This window comes from Dromiciops gliroides, chromosome 1 (genome assembly GCF_019393635.1).
Source record: "Dromiciops gliroides isolate mDroGli1 chromosome 1, mDroGli1.pri, whole genome shotgun sequence".
Lineage (NCBI taxonomy): Eukaryota > Metazoa > Chordata > Mammalia > Microbiotheria > Microbiotheriidae > Dromiciops > Dromiciops gliroides.
The window spans coordinates 345,585,838-345,607,135 of NC_057861.1; the positions used below are offsets into that span (position 1 = coordinate 345,585,838).

The window sequence follows — 21,298 nt, forward strand, 5'->3', positions numbered from 1 at the left end:
TAATTGAACTAAACTTACAAATTCAAATTCCTATTAAATTAAAACCTAGAAGACTCCCTACTGGGAATTTTCAGACCCACAGACAGAACTTGTATGATGCATGGAAGGTCAGCTAAACACATGAGGGAACTGGAGATCAGGAAGTTCCCTGGAAAACATCCCATCTATGATTCTCTAGGATCCAAGTCTGGGGACTATTAGCAGAATTCTCCAGCTGATTTTAATTACAGCAATTTTGAGTAAGGAGAAAAGTAATCTCTAAGTTAACTGGGTCCCAAGCCATACAGGTCTTTATAGATTAAAGTCAACACTTTAAACTACACTCGGAAGCAAATAGGAAGCCAGAGCAGATTATGGACTACAGGTATAATAGACTCCATATGTTTTGCCCTCTACATCAGCCAAAGTTTTTGCAAATACATAGGAATAACGATCTCTCTTCTACTTTACTTAAAATACTCAGCCACTCCAGTACAGGTCCCCTAATCTCTTCCCCATTCTAGCACAAAACATTTCTATTTGTACATCTTCCTCACCATCTCAAAATATAATTACCTTTAGGTACCTTTTCTTTCCTTCAGAAGACTATTACTCCTTTACAAGTCTAAGTGGCCCACCATACCAAAGATTCCATTTCTCTTGCATTCTTTGGAAATTATCTCTTAACAACTTTGAGGAACTCCCTCCCTACAAGTGTGGCAATTTTGAGAGTCATGTAGATATTCAAAATTCTATTTAGGTGTCATAGCAAGCTTTAATGTCTACATGGCTTAGCAATGCCACAGAAACAGGTTATGTAACACTTGTATTAATTGGTCTAAAGTGCACAAAGACATGGAATGATATTTTATTAATCTTTAAGCTCCTTTAACCTACATTATGGTATCCCATAATTATTTACAACTTATACATATATGTATATATATATATACAAATTAATAGGAACCCATAATAATCAAGTGGGGCAGATTTCCTTGGGTTTTTTCCTATCTCTGACCATCAGGTGACCCATAGTAGTATTCAACTGGTCAATAACCGGTTCTTTCTTCTCTGTTCCTTTCTGCCAGTAAACCTGTGGTTTTCCACCTTCTTAATGTTGGGCAGTTTTCACAACATAACCCTATTATATCTTTCCAGCCTCCTTAGATATTACTGCCTTTCCCATAACCCTTGTTCTAGTCAAACTATACTCTCTATTACTTTCACATGGTACTGCATATAACATCTCTACATGCCTTTGCACTAGCTGTCCCACATATCTGGAATATACTTCTTGCTTACACCCACCTCACAGACAACCTTACTTCCTTCAAGATGTAGCTCAAGTAAGAACTTCCACATGAAACTTTTCAGCAGAGTCCTTCCTCCTTAATGACCTTGTTGTTGTTTTGTTCTTTGTATTATGTACATGTTTTCTCTCTCAATAGAATGTTTACCTTGAGACCTAGGATTGTTTCATTTTCTGTCTTTATATCCTCAGAGACTATTATGATAGCTGGAGCATAATAGACTCTTAATAAATATTCATTGATTGATCTTTCTACAAATCTATAACACAAATTTTACCTTAATCTATGTCAGGCTCAAAACTTTGAAGTCTTTCCCTATCACCATTTAAGCTAATAAATTAATATTACTATTGATTTGACTACTCTGCCTAGAACAAGAGATGAAAATTTGCAGGAATAAAAAAGGGCATGGGAAGGAGAACATGTGGCAGAAGACAGATAGAGAGATGAGATGGATGGATAAATGGATGTATGGATGGGATGAGGTTGCAAATGTGTTATAAAGTTTTACAGAGTCTGGGGCTAGTTATCTAGGAGGCTAGGTCACTTTGTACTCAGTTATCCATCAAGATGTTGGGCCCAATTGTGGAAGTAACAAAGATGAATACACTCCCTCAATCAAGAACTAACAAATGGATTCTACAGATCTGGTTCAGGTAGGGAGAAGTATAACAGCAGCAGCAGCAGCCAAATAGCCTGATGGTCTGAGTGGCTGGCTCAATGCAATAGAAGGGTGAAACATTCCAGCTTTAACAGTTACTGTGTGAATAAAATAGGACAACATTTGCAAACTTTAAGGCACTTTACAAATTCTAGTTATTATTGTTATATTGGTCTAAATATTAATATTGATGTTTTAATAATAATGATAATGATGTATCCCCTGTCTTGAAATATTGGAGAGACACAGTGATTGTTAACTGGAAAAAACACTCCCTGGGCAACTTCCAAAGGACTCCAGCCCTGGGTGGAGCCAAGAAAGGGGTTCCACCTTCTATCTCTGTATACCACATATTCATTTGCCTCTTAACATGTGCTACTATGTTTTTTAATCTCTGTATATATCCATTCTGTCTCATCAGTAGATTGTAAGTCTCTTGATTTTAGGAATGATTCCTTAGACCTCTTTGGATCTCTAGTACCTAGTATGCATTGTTGAACGTAGTAAATACTTAGGTATTATGTACTGATACTGATAGGTTCTTGATGGCTTTATTCTAAAATGTTTGTGTATTCTATAATTATGAGATTTATGTATAGTCTATAACCCCTTATGCTGACTATTGCTACAATTGCTCAGTAACATCTAGCTCTCTCCAGATTGTGAAGTTCTACCTTCCATTGCAAGGGACCACATACATACATGCATACACACACATATGCATATACATACACATGTACATACATGCATACATGTGCATACATATATAAACACACACGCATATATATATACATATACATATACATATATCCATACAGAAAGAGAGAGATCCCAGCATGTCATTGTATAAATGAAGAAGCTGATATCCATGAAGTCTCTCTTTGATATTTAAAACTCCTCATATCCTGGCCCTTTCCTACCCTTTCAGACTTCTTAAATGTAGTTGTTATTGTTGCTGTTATTCAGTCATTTCAGTCATGTCTGACTCTTTGTGACTCTATTCGGAGTTTTCCTGGCAAAAATACTGGAGTAGTTTGCCATTTCTTTCTCCAGCTCATTTTACAGATGTACTTTTCTCCATACACTCTCTACTCTAGCCATACTCGGCTATTTGATATTGTTTGCCCATGACTCCATCTCCCATCTCCATGCCTCTGCACTACTTATGTCCTATAGCCATAATACTCTCTTTCCATACTTTCATATCCGAGTTTACCTGGTTCCCTCATCTCAAATTCCACCTTCTAGAGGCCTTTCTGTGTTTCTCCAGCTGCTAGTGTATTCTCCTCTAAAATAATCTTCTAACTACTCTGTCTACAGCATTACTGTAGCTAGTGACTTACATGTTTTGTCTCCTATTAGAATGTAAACTCCTTGAGAACAGGGGTTATTTTAGCCTTTCTTTTTTCCTAGTATTTATCAAGATGCCTGGCATATTGTAAGGCTTAATAAAAGCTTGTTGACTGACTTTTAAGTGATTTTCCTAAAGTCACAAAGGTAATAATCATCAGAGGGGAAAGTTTTAGTAATATAGATAACCACATAAAAAGGCCAACCTGTATCCTTTGTATCACTGCAGCATGATCTGATGTTTAATCAGATATTCTATCTATTGCTAAAGAGTCCCAGAAATAAACTTTCAACTTAAGAAATGAAATACCACTCAATTTTATCCTAACTAAGGTTTTAGAAATAGCATAATATTTTTCATCATATGTAGACAATCTAACAAGTGTTTGCCATAGGTAAAGCCTGGGCCCAAGACAATCAATAACAGGAAAAAAAGGTTGTCGAATTAGTTATTCTGCTGCTTACATTTCAATTCCTAAAAGTAATTTCTTTTTATTTTAGCTAAGAAGTTGTACCTTTATTACAGGTCATCAGTGGCCACTAATGAATAAAACTATGTTTTGATTTAATAGATATTTTTAAAGTTCACAAGTTTTGGATTTCTTCACAGAAGGCAAGGCTCGGCCAAATTTTAATATGGTAATAAAGACATTCAGTTTAAATTCTCAAAAACTGGATTTTGTAACTAAAGGTTAAGCAGGTGCAATTGTTGTTTGTTCTTCTCACTGTGGATATTAGCCAGTATTTTGGTAATTTCCCAGGATTGAATTTTACAGAATCTGTTCCTGTTTTAAGTTGAGTCAAAGCAATTGCCCTGCCAAGACAAGAGAGCCTCTAAACATGTCTGCAGAAGAGGTCTACAAGTCACTTATCCCTTTTCTTATTTATAGCTGCATCTTTATTCCTTATCACCAAGCAAAAAAACATGTGCCCAAGTCCCATTTCAGTCATTTATTCTCTGTATATTGTGACTGAGTTGTACCTCTGTTGCCCCATCTATAATTGAAGAAGATAATAGTAACCTATGTCAATTATATTTATGGTAAAGTGTGACTAACTAACAGCACTTAAGTACTTAGAATATACCAGAGCGATATTTGGTCCTATAAGTTGTCCACTGATAAAGAAATCCACACAGTTATAAAGTAATCCACATAGGTGTTCTTAGTTTATTGACTTTTACTTTTGTGCCATCATGAACTTTTAAGAGCTCAAAGTGTTGAATGAATTCTCTTAACATTGCAGTTGAAGGCATGTGGCACAGTAGAGTTGCTCTGGGCGTCAATAATACTTGAATTTAAGACCCACCATTGTCACATGTTGACTGTGTGACACTGGAAATGTCATTTAGTGTCTCAATGCCCCAAGCAATTCTCTAAAATTATAAATTGCAGAAAAAGAGTCATTCTGCTTTGATTGAAAGAGTTTGTACCCAGAAGCTCCCTACACTGATGAAATCACAGGCCCAGCCCCTTAAAAACAAGTTATTTTGTGTAATATAACCTTTTCTCTGAATTGCTTTTTTGTTGACAAAGCAAAAGCCCTATTCTAATTGAACTACCTTTGTATATTTTAGAGACTTTTAATTTTTTAAGAAGAAAAAAGGTTGACTTCTTAGAGGAGTTTAGTCTTTGAGATTATTATTTGGAGGGGAAGGGCTGGAGTCTACAACCAGGTGTCTTTTTTTTTTTCTTACCTGAACTACCCTTTTAGTCAGCTACCTTGTCAGCAAACCTTTCATCATCTGTCAGAGCATGTGAATTCAGCTGTGTTGGTAAATCTCAAAGTGTCAGTATAAGTTGTATTCTGGCTTGTGTTAGGGTATGGAGGAGGAGGAGGAGTAGAGAAACTGCATGGGTAATTCAGTTGCATGGACCTCTTATTGCTTTATATGACTAAAGAGAGAAAAATATCTTTTAATCTTAATGCTTTTCATTTTTTAGGAAATCAAACATCTAGGTTCTATTTTTAGAGAAATTATTCTTTGGTATCCTCTTTCAAAGCTGCTATTTATTATTAATCTATATTAATCAATTGAAAGAAAACAGAATTTGTTACAAGATAAACACTAAAAAGCTTAGAGATTTGTCACATGAACTAGATTAGTCACATGAACTAGCACTCAAAATTCCATGTTTCTCTCCTAAAACTCATGTTTCTCTCATCTATCAGCTCCAGAGTAGCATATAATAAAAGCTGATGTTTATAAAATACTCAACTGCACACAAAGTGCTAAGAGCATTTCTACCAAATTACTCACTCAATCTCAATGTGACCCAGCAAGACGAGTGACACCACTACTACCACCCTCCTTTTACCTATGAGGAAACTGATCCCAATAGAGAAAAGTGATTAACTTGCCCATAGTCACACACCTAATAAGAGGACCAAGTGGGACTATCTCCCATTCATTCCCAGGTCTTCTGATTCCAAATCCAGTGTTCTTTCCTTTAAACCAAGGGTTTTTCACACTTTTATATAATAGAAGGAGGAAGGAACAAGCATTTATTAAGTGCCTACTGTAATTCCAGGCACTGTGCTAAGCACTTTACCAATATTGTCTCATTTCATATTCATGGACCCCTTTGGCAGTCTGGAGAAACCTATGGATTTCTTCTGAGAATCACACAAAAAATAAAATATATAAGATCAAAGAAGATATATTTATCAAAATATGGTTTTAAAAGTTCACACATGCCAGGTTAAAAACCTCTGCCTACTTCCTGTAGGTCCACATGCTTCCCTAATTTCCAAACTGTTTCAGTCTCAATCCTTGGTAAGAAGTTGATATGAAGAATTATTTCTTATTGCCACATGGATAATTTGTTTTTGGCTGTGCAAACTTGAATGCACAAGGCCATTTCACTCATTTTCAGTCAACTGAGAATTCTACAGTTAAAATCTTAAACACTTCTGGGGAGGAAGAAGGAGGCTTAAAATATTCCTTTTCTTTCCAGTCTGTTTTTTTTTTGGTGGGGCAATGAGGGTTAAGTGACTTTCCCGGGGTCACAGTGTCAAGTGTCTGAGGCTGGATTTGAACTCAGGTCCTCCTGAATCCAGGGCCGGTGCTTTATCCACTGCACCTTCTTTCCAGTCTCTTGAAGAATGCTATCAAGCCGAATGTATAAGTTACATCCATATATAAGAAGAAGCAAGTCTTGAAACTTGCCAAATTTCAAGTGAGATTTGGCACTTTGAATTTCCTAGAGATTCCTGCCATCTGAAATCAGCAAGTCACTTTCATTGTTGTGTTGTTGTTTTTCCTGGCTTATACTTCTCATCACTTCCCACCTGAAACATACCTCAAGTGTTATCTATTGTAGTGAGCTTCTTAGGAAAGCTGGCCCAAGTTTACTTCCTAGACAAAATATCTTGGCATTAAAAAGCATTATATTGGGATGTTAAGAAGGCCTGATCTTCATAATGTCCTGATTGATCAGTAATCACATGGCAGAATAAATATATTGTAGTGGGGGAGGTGATCACAATCATACAAATATCAAAAAATAGTCAAGTGATATAAGACAAAATTAATAAACTCAGCAGATATTCCATTGGTCCTATGTAGTGTTTTATCATCTATTTTGCCCCTTGTACACAGGACAGATGATCACAAAAGAAGGCTGTTATCGAGACATGAGGCTTCAAGTAAACACATCATTTTGCAATCCAAGGACTCGACCAGTTACAGGGATTATACCTTGTAAAATGCCAGCCTGTCCTCCCAGGTAAGGAGCCCAGTTTTGACTCTTACATTAAAGTTACCATAGATGCTATGGGAAATACAGTACCAGAGCTAGGGATAATAGTAAAAATTCTCTATTTATAAAAATAAATGGAAAAGACAAAAGCAATATTGTAAGATTTTGCAAGAGATGCATAGATCAAATTACAGGAAACCTTCAATATTTGAAAGAGATTGCAATACCCACAAATAAGGAAATAGATAAAAACTATACCAGAGTAATTTTTTTCTATTTAACTTCTCTACTTGCTCTACTTTTATACTACTTTTGTTTTAGGTGTCATAATTAATGATATGGAGCAATACTGAAGTATCATAACATGACGTGTGTATATGTATATACACAGATGTGTGTATATGCATGTATGTGCGTGTGTGTATGTACATATATGTGTGTATATCTATATCTCACAGAAATTAAACTTATGAAGCATGAACTGATGTGCTACACCATTTTGGGGGAGAATTATAGTTTTGTGGAGAGTTAGAAGAAACCTAAGAGGTCATTTAGACCTTAGTCCAAGCTGAAGCCCAGTGAAGGAAGGCTTCTTCATGGCTTCTGTGACAAATGATCATCCTTCCTCTGCATTAATACTTCTGTAATATAAACTTCATTTTATTACAAGGCAATCCATGCATTTGAATTAGGAATTGTGGGTATGCAAATAGTGAAAGTTTCTTGTAAATTATTTACTAGGTAACAGCTATCAATAAGGTCAATTAGATGTCTGTTTTAAAATTGTGCTCTTTTATTTTGGCATATAGCCAAGAACTGAAGAATAGTTATTACACTTAGTCAGCTAGTGATTATTAAGTGTCTATTAAATGTAAGAAACTTTACTAAATTCTGAAGATACAAAGGAAAGTCAAAAACAAAACAAAACAAAAACCAGCATCTGCCCTCAAAAAGATGTGCCAGGATAAACTGGAGGTTATCAATGGAGGGAAGGCACTAACATTAATGGTGTTGAATACAAGCTTCTTTTAGAAGGTAGGACTTTAGTTCAGACTTGAAGGAATCTATAGAAACAAGGAGGTGGAGTTGAGAGGGAGAGAGTTTTAGGCATGGGGGGAGGGAGCCAGTCAAGAAAATGCTTAAAGTTGGGAGATGGAATGTCATGTCCAGGTAAGTATAAGAAAAGAGGCAGAGTATGTGAGGAAGGAAAGGATAAAGCATAAGAAAACTAAAATGTCAGGAATAACAATAATTATTATTTCTATTCTTAATAATGACTAGCATTTATATAGTGCTTTAAGGTATGTAAAGTGTTTTAAAATTTTCTCTCATTTTATCCTCACAACAAGAAAGGGGCTAGGATATGGAGGATTTTATAAGTCAGAAGATTTTTAATATTAGATCCTAGGAATAATAATGAAACACTGGCATTCACTGGATGGGGTGAGAGCAGGGGGTTGACATGGTTAGACTTGAGTTTTTAGAAGATCAGTGTGAGAGCTGAGTGGACTGGAGCAGGGAGAAGCGAAACAAAGACCCATCAGCAGATAATTAGAATAGTTTAGGCATGAGGTGATGAGGGCCTGGTTTAAAAGAAATGAAGGGGTTTCTAAGGTCCCTTTTAGCTCTATATTTATGATCTTATGTAACTTTTCAAGTTAGTTTACTAATTCTCTCATATGCTTGACTGATAAAACTCCAGAGAGTGTAATCTATGCTCTCTATATCCACTCCCTCATTTGCCACTCAACCGAGCCCATCTGCAATCTGCCTTCTCTTTTTCTCATTTTACTGAAACTATTCATTTGAAAGTCACCAATGATATATTGCCAAGTCCATTGGTTTTCATTTTCCTTAAGCTTTCTTCAGTGTTTGATTTTGGTGATCATGTCTTCCTTCATATACATACATACATACATATACATACACATATATATATGTTTGTGTGTGTAAAGATGTATATGTATACATACATACACACACACATATACATGCATATACATACATAGATATACCCTCCCTGTTTCCATAAGTCTGATTCTCCTACTTCTCTGACCACTGTTTCTCAGAACTTCCACTGATTCTTCTTCTCCTGATGCTCATACATTTGGGCCATCCTGAACCATCTTTTCTTTCTTTACTCTCTCCCTTAACAATCTCCTCTATTCCCATGGCTACAGGAAGATGAATTCTGACATTGATCACATTGGGTTTGATATGTTATTTGGAACATCTAGGAGAAGATGGCTATAAGAAATTTGGAAATGCAAAACTTGAGTTGGGTGGGGGTAGACTTGAACTAGAGAAGCAAAATTGGAAGTCATCCATATAGAATTTTGCATATATAACAAGGGATGTGGGCCTGGCAAAAACAAACAAAAAAAGATGACTTGAGAACAGTATTCCTTTGCAGTCATTGAGAGGACAATCTTAAAAAAAAACAGGTGGTTTACTTTGCAATAATAGTCAGTTTTCCTTTAATAGTGTTGCTTGATATGTATGATAAAGTTGAGCAGAAAATTTGCAGCTTTCATCACAATCCCATCCAAGTATTGTTTGTAATGCCCTTTTTGACCAACGTGTCACTGGAACAACTTGAACTATGGGATTCACATAAATCCTATGTAAACTGTATCTTCACTGCCCATAATGTTAAGTAATATTCTCTCTACTCCTGTCAGTTCTCCCCCATTACCTAACCAGCTTGTAAGTTTCCCTCCTCCCCATCCCCTGCCTATTAAAAGTTCTTAGATTAATGCTGACCCCAAACTCTGTGCACAAGTTTTATGGTAAATGATTCTTATCATCAGGCACATTCATTGAGTAGCAGGAAATTCTAAAGACATGGACCATTGAAATAACAAGTTTGGTTTTTGTGGTTAAAATATACTCTTACAAATTGTATCCCACTTGATCCTCATATCAAGTATTTAGGATAAATCATTATCCACATTTTACAGGCAAGGAAACTGAATCGCGAAAAAGCTTGTGATTTCCCTAAGATCATAGGTGCTAGATCAGAAATTCAGTTTATCTGGTTCTCAATTCAGTGGTCATTATGCTACACCATATTAATCAGAGGAGTCTGGTTCACAGAAACTGGCCCAACTTTCCCTTTTCAGAAGAAGTTGTGTTTGTAGTGTACTGTGAAAGATTCACAGTACTGACATATATACCCTCCAATACACATCTGAGGAACCTCTGCCCCATTCCCTCTCAGAATACAGGTAAGGCCCAAGCCTGACTTCATCGGCTAAGGTAAAAAGAAGAGAAGGAGCAAATCATAAGATCTAGCCCAGAATAAAAGGATTAAGAATTATGAAATGAATGCTGGTTCTAAATGTAACCTGCAGGCATTGTTTAACAAGACAGACTAAGTCTCTTAGAGAACAAAGATAAGAACATTTGGCAGGTTTTGTTGGATGGATGTCAGAGGTACTTTCCATGATAGCTACCAAATGTATACATACCACTAATGCACCCAGCCCTAAAAAGTGATCATGAACATCATTTCTACTAGAGGCCCCTTCCAAGCTGTCTCTGATCCCTTATCTTTTTTCCTTCTCCCACAAAACAGGGACAACCCAAGGTCTTTTTCTGAAGTATTAGCGCTTATTCTCTTCTACCTAAGGTCCTATAACAAGAGGAAAAACCTGAACAGTTTATTATTTATTTGTTTGCTGGGGAGAAGGGGAGGTAGATAATTGTTGCTGTTTGTTATTTTGCTATTCAAATGGTGTCCTGAGGGAATCTATATAAATGGTTTTCTCCTGGCCTCATTCTCATCAGGTCTTTTGAATTTTTGATTTCATTGTACCTGCTCTTTTCTTTGTCCCAGGCTTAGTTTAATTTCATAGGACAAATATCCATGTTTGTACCCAATGTCCAACTTCTGTCTAATTATATGCTGGCTCTGTGAGCTACTCAGACCTGCTGCCATGTGGGAATATTCAAGATTTGTGTAAGGTATTCCAGTGCATAAATTTTCACTACCATATAGAGTAGATGGCCTGTAGCTTGGACACCATAACTTTAAGCAGCCATTTGCGTGGGGTTCATAAGTTTTCCCAATGTTCATAGTGAAGTGCATATTGCTAATTTATGCCTCTATTACAACACTTTTATGCACCTGAAAACATGTAGGCAACCCTATGAGATTTATATATACCCAAGAGAATCTGACTCAATAGCCATTTTTAGCATAGTTGGTCATGAAGATTGTGCAAATAACTTTATAACAAAAAGAGAATTGCAATAGAACAAATTATCATGGGATCATTCCGCTGGCTGGCTTAAATGATCTACAAAGGCAGGTAGTTCAGGATAATTTAGCAATATCACATCATGGTCTACTGAGACTGGATATGAGACTGCATGATTATCTGGTAAAATGATCATCCTGTCAGAGGAAAGTGGAGAAGAAAGAAGTCAAGTCCGTGCCTCTTTTCTGAGAACTGATTATGCTACTTACTATCTTTACTATTCTTTCCCTCTATCAATCACATTTTAACTTTTCCCCCCAAATGAATATGACAAAAATATAACTTTTTAAACATTCCTTCTCCATATAATTAAATTACAAATAAGAATTATTATAGTTTTATTCCCATCTAATACAATTTATTCCATCTATTATTTTACCTATAATTTGTTCCACATAATAATAAATTTTTTACCTACTTTACTCTTGCCTTGTGCAAAACCAGAAATATAATTTATCCATGATATCATGTATTTAGCGATGCTTCATATATAGTAAAATCTCACTCATTGAGTTGATGAAGAATCCATTTAAATTGCTAAGTAGTCTTATATAAATGTAATATTTTAGCTTTCAAGTACATATACCGCTGAGAAATGGTAATTTAGATGGTATTGTTAAATAGCATCAGTAAAAATAAAAATAAATGAATAAATAAATAAATGATTAATTAATAAATAAATGACTCAAAGAAATGGATGGATAGATGAATGAATTTTTTTAAACAGAGCCAGTATATGTCATTAATGAATAGATAAAGAATCATTGGTATTTATCTTACTGATATTACAAATATGGAGATTAGAATCTTTAAGAGAAAATTATTCTAAAAATATTAAACTTTTTTTAATATATCAATTCATTTGGACAATGCTTTTTCATGGAGCTAGTATAAATGCAAGTTTTTACCCTAGAAGGTTAGATAGAGGTAGAATAGGGACCAACCTTGGGATTACATTTGTATAGGATACTATCTGGTGAAGAGTTCTGTCTTCCAATGTAGGTAGAAACTTTCTCTACAACTTAAAGACTTAGGAAACTGCTTAAAGTACCAAGAGGTTAAGGGACTTGCCCAGGGTCACACAGACACTATGTGGCATAGGTGAGACTTGAACCCAGGTCTTTCTGACTTTCAGGCTGACTGTCTAACCCCTATACCACCCTACTCTATTAGAATATGAGAATTGTGACAAATTCCAATTTAATATGGTTTAAATTAATAAAGAATTAACTGTACTAATATTAATTGCTAATTAGCAAAGGATAAAATATCTGTATAGTCTCATCTAAGCGTACCAAGCCAAGGAAGATTTTAGGAAGCAATGGCATAAAATGCCCTATGACAGGAGTTCTTAAATATTTTTGTCTCATAGACTCCTTCATTAATAAGGTGAACCCTACATAACACTGATCATGTTTTTAAATGCATAAAATAAAATATATAAGATTACAAAGAAAACCAATTATATTGCTATATAGTTATCCAAATATGTGTTAAACAAGTTCATAGAACCTAGGTTAAGAACCCTAGATCTAGGGGAAGATAGAGTTAGAAGTAACCCAGATTCACAAAAGTGTTATTTCCCTATCCCCTCCCCCCTCAAAAAAGTTATAGAAAGAACTATGCCATTCAATATTCTTTTTTAAAGAATATTTTTGCAAAAGCATTGTTTTCTCTTTCTCTCATGCTTAAAGCTATGTTTCCTCACTAATACATTTTTCCCATGAGTCCTGTAATGGAAAGAAACTTAAGACCCTAGAAACCCCCATAAGGGAGGGCAAATCTCTCCTCTGCACTGGGGTTTTCTTATATGTACATTACCAAAACTGTCCAAGTCTTTCCTCTTGTTACAGAACCATAGATCGGAGAGAAGAGGATACTGATTAGGTCATTTCTTCTCTTTCCTGTCTGTTCAGTATTATTCTTTATGGCATACTTCTTCTGTCTTGTCTAGTCCAGTTTTAAATGTCAATTCATTGCTTTCCACATGAGGCCATTTGAAATTTTATTAGGCTTGAAAAGCAGAATGATTTTCCTGATGTTGAGTCAAATTTTCCTTATCTTTGTTTTATCACCAACTATCATCTGACCTTTTACATTCATTCAATTCACAATTTATACCAGAACCTTTTATACTTATGTTAACATGTGAATGTTAAAACTTGAATATTTGATCAAAACAATGGCTAGCCTAGTCCAATATTCTCTCCCCAACATGGGTGCCTACAGGTTTCTTTGTTTATCACTTAAAATCCCATCACAGCCTGTCTCCATTGTCCTCCATTTATAACAATGTTACAACTATATTATGGTTTTGAGGAAATCTATACAATTTCTTTTATTTGATCATCACAAAACCCTGAATGGCAAACAAGAAGTTAATCCTTCCACTCCATCCTCCACATTGCTATTAGAGTGATTTTTCTAAAGCACACATCACTCCCTTATTCAATAAATTCCCGTTGTTCCAAAATCAAGTACAAAACTTCTTTGATATTTAAAACTCTTCACAATCTCTCTTTAACTTTCTTTCCAGTCTTATTATGCTTTATTCCCTTTCATGTACAATCACAATTCAGTCAAATTATCCTTACTAATACTAATACATGATATACCATCTGTCATCTCTTGTGTCTTTTCTTTTTTTTTCCTTTATTTTGGCAGGGCAATGAGGGTTAAGTGACTTGTGCAAGGTCACACAACTAGTAAGTGTCAAGTGTCTAAGGTCAGATTTGAACTCAGGTCCTTCTGAATCCAGGGCCAGTGCTTTGTCCACTGTGCCACCTAGCTACCCCTCTTGTGTCATTTCAATGATTCTGCTTCATGCCTAGAATACATTTCTTCCTCAACACCATCTCTTAGAATACCTCATTTCTTTTCAAACAAAGCTCAAGCATCTTCTACTTGAAATATGGAGAGGAGTTATAGATATAGACACATTTTGTCTTCCCCAACTAGTTTATAATCTTCTTGAAGACAGGAGCTATTTTACCTTTGTTTTTTCCAGTGCCTGGTACATATTAGGTACTTAATAAATGCTTGCTGTTTGGTTGATTATAGATGAAAAAACTGAGATTCATAAGTTGAATGCCGTGCTCAAATTCACATAGCTAAAAATGGCAGACCTGGAACTCCCACGCAGATTTTCTGATTCGAAGTACAAATTTCTCTTTACTATTATCCATAGCTGAGATAGCATCTCAGAACACATAGCTTTATGTGTTTAGACCACTGAACTAAAATCTGAGAAACAAAAAGTTAGACAGCAACAGAAATAATGAATTCATAGACATAGCTTCCCAATCTACAACCCTTGACATCTTTTTTTTTTTTTAGTGAGGCAATTGGGGTTAAGTGACTTGCCCAGGGTCACACAGCTAGTAAGTGTGAAGTGTCTGAGGCTGGATTTGAACTCAGGTACTCCTGACTCCAGGGCCGGTGCTCTATCCACTGCGCCATCTAGCTGCCCCGACATCTTTTTTTGAATATATCGAATCTCTAGACATGGAGCAGGAAAATAAGAAAGAGCAGAAAGGATTGTGATGGGAAAAGACAGACTCAAATTCATCCCTATCCATCAATACAATCAAACAAAATTGATGAAACACGTCAATTTTACATAATAAAATGGCAGAATTAAATATGTCATTTTTTACCCGTTGCCTTTTGATTTAGCTATTTTATCAGGGAAATCAAATTTCCTGAAAACAATTTTGCAATTGTTTCCTTTTTTTCTATGAATTAATGATTAACCATGGCCTTATCCAGGCTGCAGACAAAGCTTTTCAGTTGCCTATTCATTGGGCAGAAAACCAAAAGTTTCATTAGGAAACAATGAAAATGTGACTATTTTATTAGAATAACTCTCCCTCAGAGGCTCCTGTGGCTATTCTCCAAAGCTGTCAGTGGTCTGTCATCCTATTGAGTAACTTCGTGACCTAGCTGGAGCTGGGGAGGGGTGGTGCAGATGAATAGATTACTCTATGGAAGAGTTGGTGCACTTGCTAATTTCCAAAGGGCATGATTCAGAACTGTACAATTTGGTGTTTCATATTCATGCCTTAGATAAATCTCCAAGGCATTAGGGTGGTCAGAGCCACAGGACCTTTAAAATACCTAAAGCCCTAGCATTCTCTTTTTAAAATTTAAATGAAAACCAAAAACTTCTGTAGTGCCTTTCAGAAACCCCCAAGCTCTCTCTGTCAGCAACCAAAGGCATGCATGTATCGTGAAAGGCTCACAATGTTGGATTACTGTCAAAACGTGGGGTCATTAGACTAATGAAATCCCCTGAAGTCATAAATCTCTGCAGGGTGCAGAATATTTTGAGTTCAGGAGTTCTGTTGCGAGATGAAGATGATTCTAAAATGTCTGAAAGTCTTTTGCCAGCAGGAGCATCATGGCTAAATAATGAGGCGTCAGCAATTCTGACTTTCTCCTATGGGATGGAGATGAGCCAGAAATCTTTGATTTCCTCTGCTCCTCCCCCACATCAAGGCGTACCTTCACACTGAGGTTGAGGCAGACACACCATACAGTTATCCCACTGGCACACCAAGGCTCCGACCTGGGTTTCAGCACGAATCAGGCATTTTTATCACTTGCTTTTGAACCATGAGCCATAAATCACAATAATATTTCTTTCCTTTGTGTTGCTCAGCTCAGCTAAGTGGAGTGACTCTGCTATGAGTTGGCTAGTATAACTATCCATTTTGCTACATTTTTATATTATAAACACTGGTAACATACCTGTCTGAATGATGTATATAAGCACTACAGAGAGGAAATGCGTTCCAAATGTTAAACTATAATTTTTTTTCGTCTTTTTAAAATATTCTACTAGATCAGAATAGGAGATATGAGCAAGTGTTGGTGTAAATGAACACTTTCTTTCAACTTAGGCATGCAGTTTAAAAGCAGCTATACTTCTCTCATGGCCTGTGTCTAAGATTTTAGTCACCAGAGTATGTAGGCCTATTTCTGGGTGTCAGGATATAAGTGCATTAGGCACAATAATGAAAATATATTTAAATAGTGCTTATAATTTATAAAGACCTTGCACATCCCTTATTTCCCTTGGTGCTTACAACAACCTTGAGGTAATAAGGGGAGATTCTAACCACAACTAGCATTTTCTGTGTCTGGGACAAAGCTTAACAAAACATAACTGGGCCAAGCAGTGCAAAATGAGACTCAGATTCAGAAGGGATAGAGACCCAGGCCTCAGAACACTGGTTTATTATTGGTGGAGACTCCAGGGGACAGTGAAGATACTCTGTTACAGCAGATGTGGGAGAGAAGATCACCTGAGATATGTCAGCCTGTGGGAACAGGAAGTAGGAAGAAACACGAACCAGTTTTGTTGCCTTCTATTTTATTTAAGCAGTTGTTCTTTTTGATTAGGTATTAAGCTCAGATGTTTCTGCACTGCTATTAGCACCCTATACACACTAGTACTTTGATAAAAACATCTTTCCTTGTCTTTGGTACAGTCTGAAGCTGACAGAATCCTACTCAGAGTTGACAGGGTCATCATCTATAAAGGGAGCTGAAGGATTTAACCAACCACTCTAGTATATTTGCCAAAAACAAAACAAACAAACAAGTGGGGTCATGAAGAGTCAGATACAACTGAAACAACTGAACAACAAAGAGATGATATGATACATCTACACGATGCAGAAAACTCTCTACAATAACTTTAATGAGGGGTCATCTAAGCTATGCTTATAAAATTCTTCTGAAGGGGATCTTACCACAAGAGCAGGCCATATCATCTTCACCTAGCTTTAATTGTTGGGAAATTCTTCTTTATATTGATCTAAAATCCACACTCCTATGACTCATGGTCCTGATGATGCCCATTGGAACTATGAAAAAGTTTAATCACTCTTCCATGAGAGCTGTTCAAATATTTGAAGACATCTAATATAGCCATCATATGTCTACTCAAGTTCTAATCACTGATACCTTCAGAATTTTCACGTATTGGACAACTTGAACCAATCTCCTAAGGAGATTTGAGTTCTGTAGGGTTTCTCTTAAAATTAATACAACCTCTTCATTTTACAAATGAGAAAACTGAGAAGTCAAAAGGCTAAATGATTCACCCAATGTCAAAACAGGCAAGAGGTGACAGAAGCAAGATTTGAACTTGGGTCCTCTGACTCTAAATCCAGTATTCTTGCTGTTATACCACAGTGGCTTTCATCCCATTTGGGGGCAGCAGGATGGACTAATGGATAGAGTGCTGGTCCTAGAGATAGGAAGAATTAATATGCCTGAGTTCAAACCAGACTCAGACACTTACTAGTTTTTTGACTCTGGGCAAGTCACAACTTTTTGGCTTAGTTTCCTCATTTGTAAAATGAGCTAGAGAATGAAGTGGCAAACTACTCTAGTATCTTTGCCAAGAAAATCTCAGATATGGTCACAGAAAGTCAGATGCAACTGTACAACATCATTCAGACCAATGGTTCCAATGGAGAGTTTAGCACACTAAAACCCATAGTGGTTTTTTTCATACAAAATGTTTCTCTCAACCTATACTGTGCTGTTCAATTTTAAAGACCAAAATGCAAGAGTATTAAATTCCATCTTGTTTGATTCCAATGCACTAAGATGTTTTTGCATACTAATTCTAATGAATTGGAACTAAAACTAATAAATAAATTTGAAGTTCTTATTATGGGTCAGATATTAATATCAAATAAATTAGCTCCCTCCTCTTTGCCCCCTCATAGTTTTTTGACATCCACAAATATAATAATATTATCTGTGCTCTTTTTGAAGGCATAGATACCGAATAGGGCAAAACTGGTACAGAGACCTTGAGGACACAATTAAATGCTTACTAGCTTTACATCATTCTATTAATCCACATTCGTTGAGTCCATTTGTTCAATCAGTTATAAATGTGCCTACCCATATTTTCATGCATCCCATATCTCTGTAATTACTCCTCATCACTTTTGCCAAAGTAGTATTATGAGAGTTAATAATTGCATGAGAGAGGCAGCATGAACTAGTGACATGAACACTAGATTTGGATCTAGAAAACCTGCAGGCCAGTCTCAGGTATACTGGTTACCACTTGTGTGACCTTGGCATATGAATTCACTTCTCTTGGCCTCTCTTTCCTTATCTGTAAAATAAGAGAATTGGCCTAGATAATGTCTAAGACCCACTCCAGCCCTGTACCCTATGAAAGGAAGGAAACAAGCCCTTACTAAATACCAACTAAGTGCCCAACACTGTACTAAGTACTTCACCAGTATTATCTCATTTCATCCCTGGGCAATAGGTACTATTATTATCCCCATTTTACAGTTGAGGAAATTGAGGCAGACAGCATTTAAGTGACTTGCCCAGGGTCAAGCTAGTAGGTATCTGAGATTTGATTTGAGTTCAGGTCTTTTTAACTCCACAGCAAGCATTATATCCACTGTACCACCTTATGGCCAGTGCTATTTCATATACATATGCTCCTTATAGCAACAGAGAAGGAAAAGGTAAAATTAAGTGTGTCCAACATATCCTTTTCAGGTGAGCAAAAAAAGGACAATAAGATATCTACTATTTTATGTAGTAGCATGTAAAGGGTTGCTTTATATTATATTAAACTCAATTAGAATGCTTGAGGAATGGGATATTTTCATAAGCTGGGTTTTCAGGTTGAGGTTGTCCAGTAATTATTTGTTTCTATTTTGTTGCTTAAAACTGTTGTAAAGACTATTAGGGAATTTCCCTCCCTTAGAAGCTATTCTTTGAGATTTGGTGTTTCTAGAGTGTCTTAGGTACATCGTTCTGAATATAAATTCACAGTATTCAGAATTTTATAGGAAGATGAGATGTAGTAGAGAATTTGCAGACTGAAGAGATAGGAAGTTTGAAGCTCACCTCAGATATTTCCTAGCTGTATAACCCTTGACAAGTCTCTACTTCTTGGGGCCTCAGTCTTCATAGCTATCAAATTGGGATGATAACAACAACTACCTCAAAAGACTATAGTTCAGATAAGATTTATATAGAGAGAGATATGTACATATATACACATGCATATGTGTGTATATAAAATACATACACATATATTTTTGTGTGTATGCATATGTATACATATACATGCCTGTGCCCATACCTATGCCTATTCCTGTGTATATACCTATGTGTATAGGTATATGTATTATATGTATACGTATGCATATGTGTATATGTATTATACATATACATAGGCAAACCTTGAATCCTGAAGGGCTATACAGTGTCCCAAAAGTGTTAGTGCAGCTTTAATATTTAATAACTAAGATTTACACTTACTTTTGGAATACCCTGTGTTAATTTGTTATTTTTTACATATAGGAGGTATAGGGAGACATATAGAAGACTTATTTATCCTAGTCCTTCATCCATGTGAAGAAATTGCCAGTTATCCTAAACCTTAGCATTCTTACAAAAGGGTAAATTATCAAGGAAAACAATGATCTCTACATTTTCTACTTCACCCTTCCTATCTCTACTTGAAAATCAATCTCTCTCTCTCTCTGTATGTGTGTGTGTCTTCTCTCTGTCTCTGTCTCTTCTTTCTGTCTTTCTCAGTGTGTGTCTGTCACTGTCTCTGTCTCTCTGTCTCTGTCTCTATCTCTGTCTCTCTCTGTCTCTGTCTCTGTCTCTGTCTCTCTTTCTCTCTCTCTCTCTCTCTGTCTCTCTCTCTCTTTCTCTTTCTCTGTGTCTCTCTCTCTGTCTCCCTTAGATACACAAACACACAAGCACATAATGTAGTTGATAAGATAATTCTATATCCTCAGAAAAACAAGTTTGCTTACAGCATCCTTGCCACCTGTTAGCATTAATTGCCCATCCTATTCTCCATTAGCCACTGCTTTTGACAAGTAAACCACTAAGAAGTTACAACCCTTATCTAGTTACTACCTGAGGCCAAAGATCTGTCTTAAAGGTGCTGGTAACCTCTGCTTTTTTAAACAAATCTTTTTGGGTAGCTGTTCATCTAGAGCTGAACATGACTCATGAGTCCAGAAATATTTTAATTTGATTTGGAGCTGTATAATAAGCTAGGTGTGCTAATGATGAGCGCTATATAAAATTCTAAAGCATATGCCTAACCATATCTCCCCCATGAAAGATAACACTGTTATTTTAAAGGAACATTTTGCATGTATAAAAACATCCCAGCCAACTTAAAACACACATGAGCAGCTGTATGAAGATATGATATCTGGAAGGGAAGCCAAGTTAGAAAAGTTGTTTAATGGGCCAAACAAAACAAGAAACAATTAAGGCTCAGTTGGCTTATTTCTGAAGCCCCAGATACCCCTACATGAAAACCTTTGAAAGTTAAGAGAGGGGAAGAAGGCTGGAGAGAAAAGTAATAAAATCCTAACACTAATTTAAATGTCTAGGGCATTAACCCATTCTGTAATGACAAAAAATATAGGACCATGTTGCCTTAAGATGACAGACACAATTTCCTAAATTTTCTTTCTAAAAAAGTTAACGTGTTAAGGAAATGCTCTGAGCTTGAGGCTGTTCTATCAATTTAGATAAATATTCTTTATTTTTAATAATTCCATTTTCATTTTTGAATTCACTTACCTAGACTAACCATTTTCTCCATATAAATTGCACATACCCATGTAGTTCCACATGTTTTAGAAGGCATCTAGGTAGCACAGTGGATAGATTGTTGGCTCGGGAGACAGGAGGACTTGGGTTCAAATGTGGCCTCAGATACTTGACACTTAGTAACTGTGTGAACCTGGGGAAGTCACTTAACCTCGACTTCCTCAAACATCCAGAGCCATCTTCGGTCATCCTGATGTATATCTTGCCACGGGATCCAGATGGCTGTGGAGGACAGAGTGAGTCTGGTGACTTTGCAAAGCCTTCCCTCACTTAAATCTAATTCACTACAAGTCATGACATCACCTCCCAATCTTGTAGTCCTCTTTGAGAACAAAGGACAAACAACATGTTTTAGAAGAAATATGTGTTAAGCCCCACATTTTTAGCTATGTGTTT

At 36.2% G+C, this 21,298-nt stretch overlaps 1 protein-coding gene across 1 annotated transcript in view; it reads left to right on the forward strand.

Moving 5' to 3' along the window:
• Nucleotides 1-21,298, forward strand: part of ADAMTS16 (ADAM metallopeptidase with thrombospondin type 1 motif 16) — a 240,267-nt gene that overhangs the window by 160,546 nt on the left and 58,423 nt on the right. Inside the window, exon 18 of the mRNA XM_043976059.1 lies at nucleotides 6,902-7,028. Coding sequence (XP_043831994.1) covers nucleotides 6,902-7,028 — 127 coding nt within the window. The remainder of the gene's footprint in view (nucleotides 1-6,901; nucleotides 7,029-21,298) is intronic.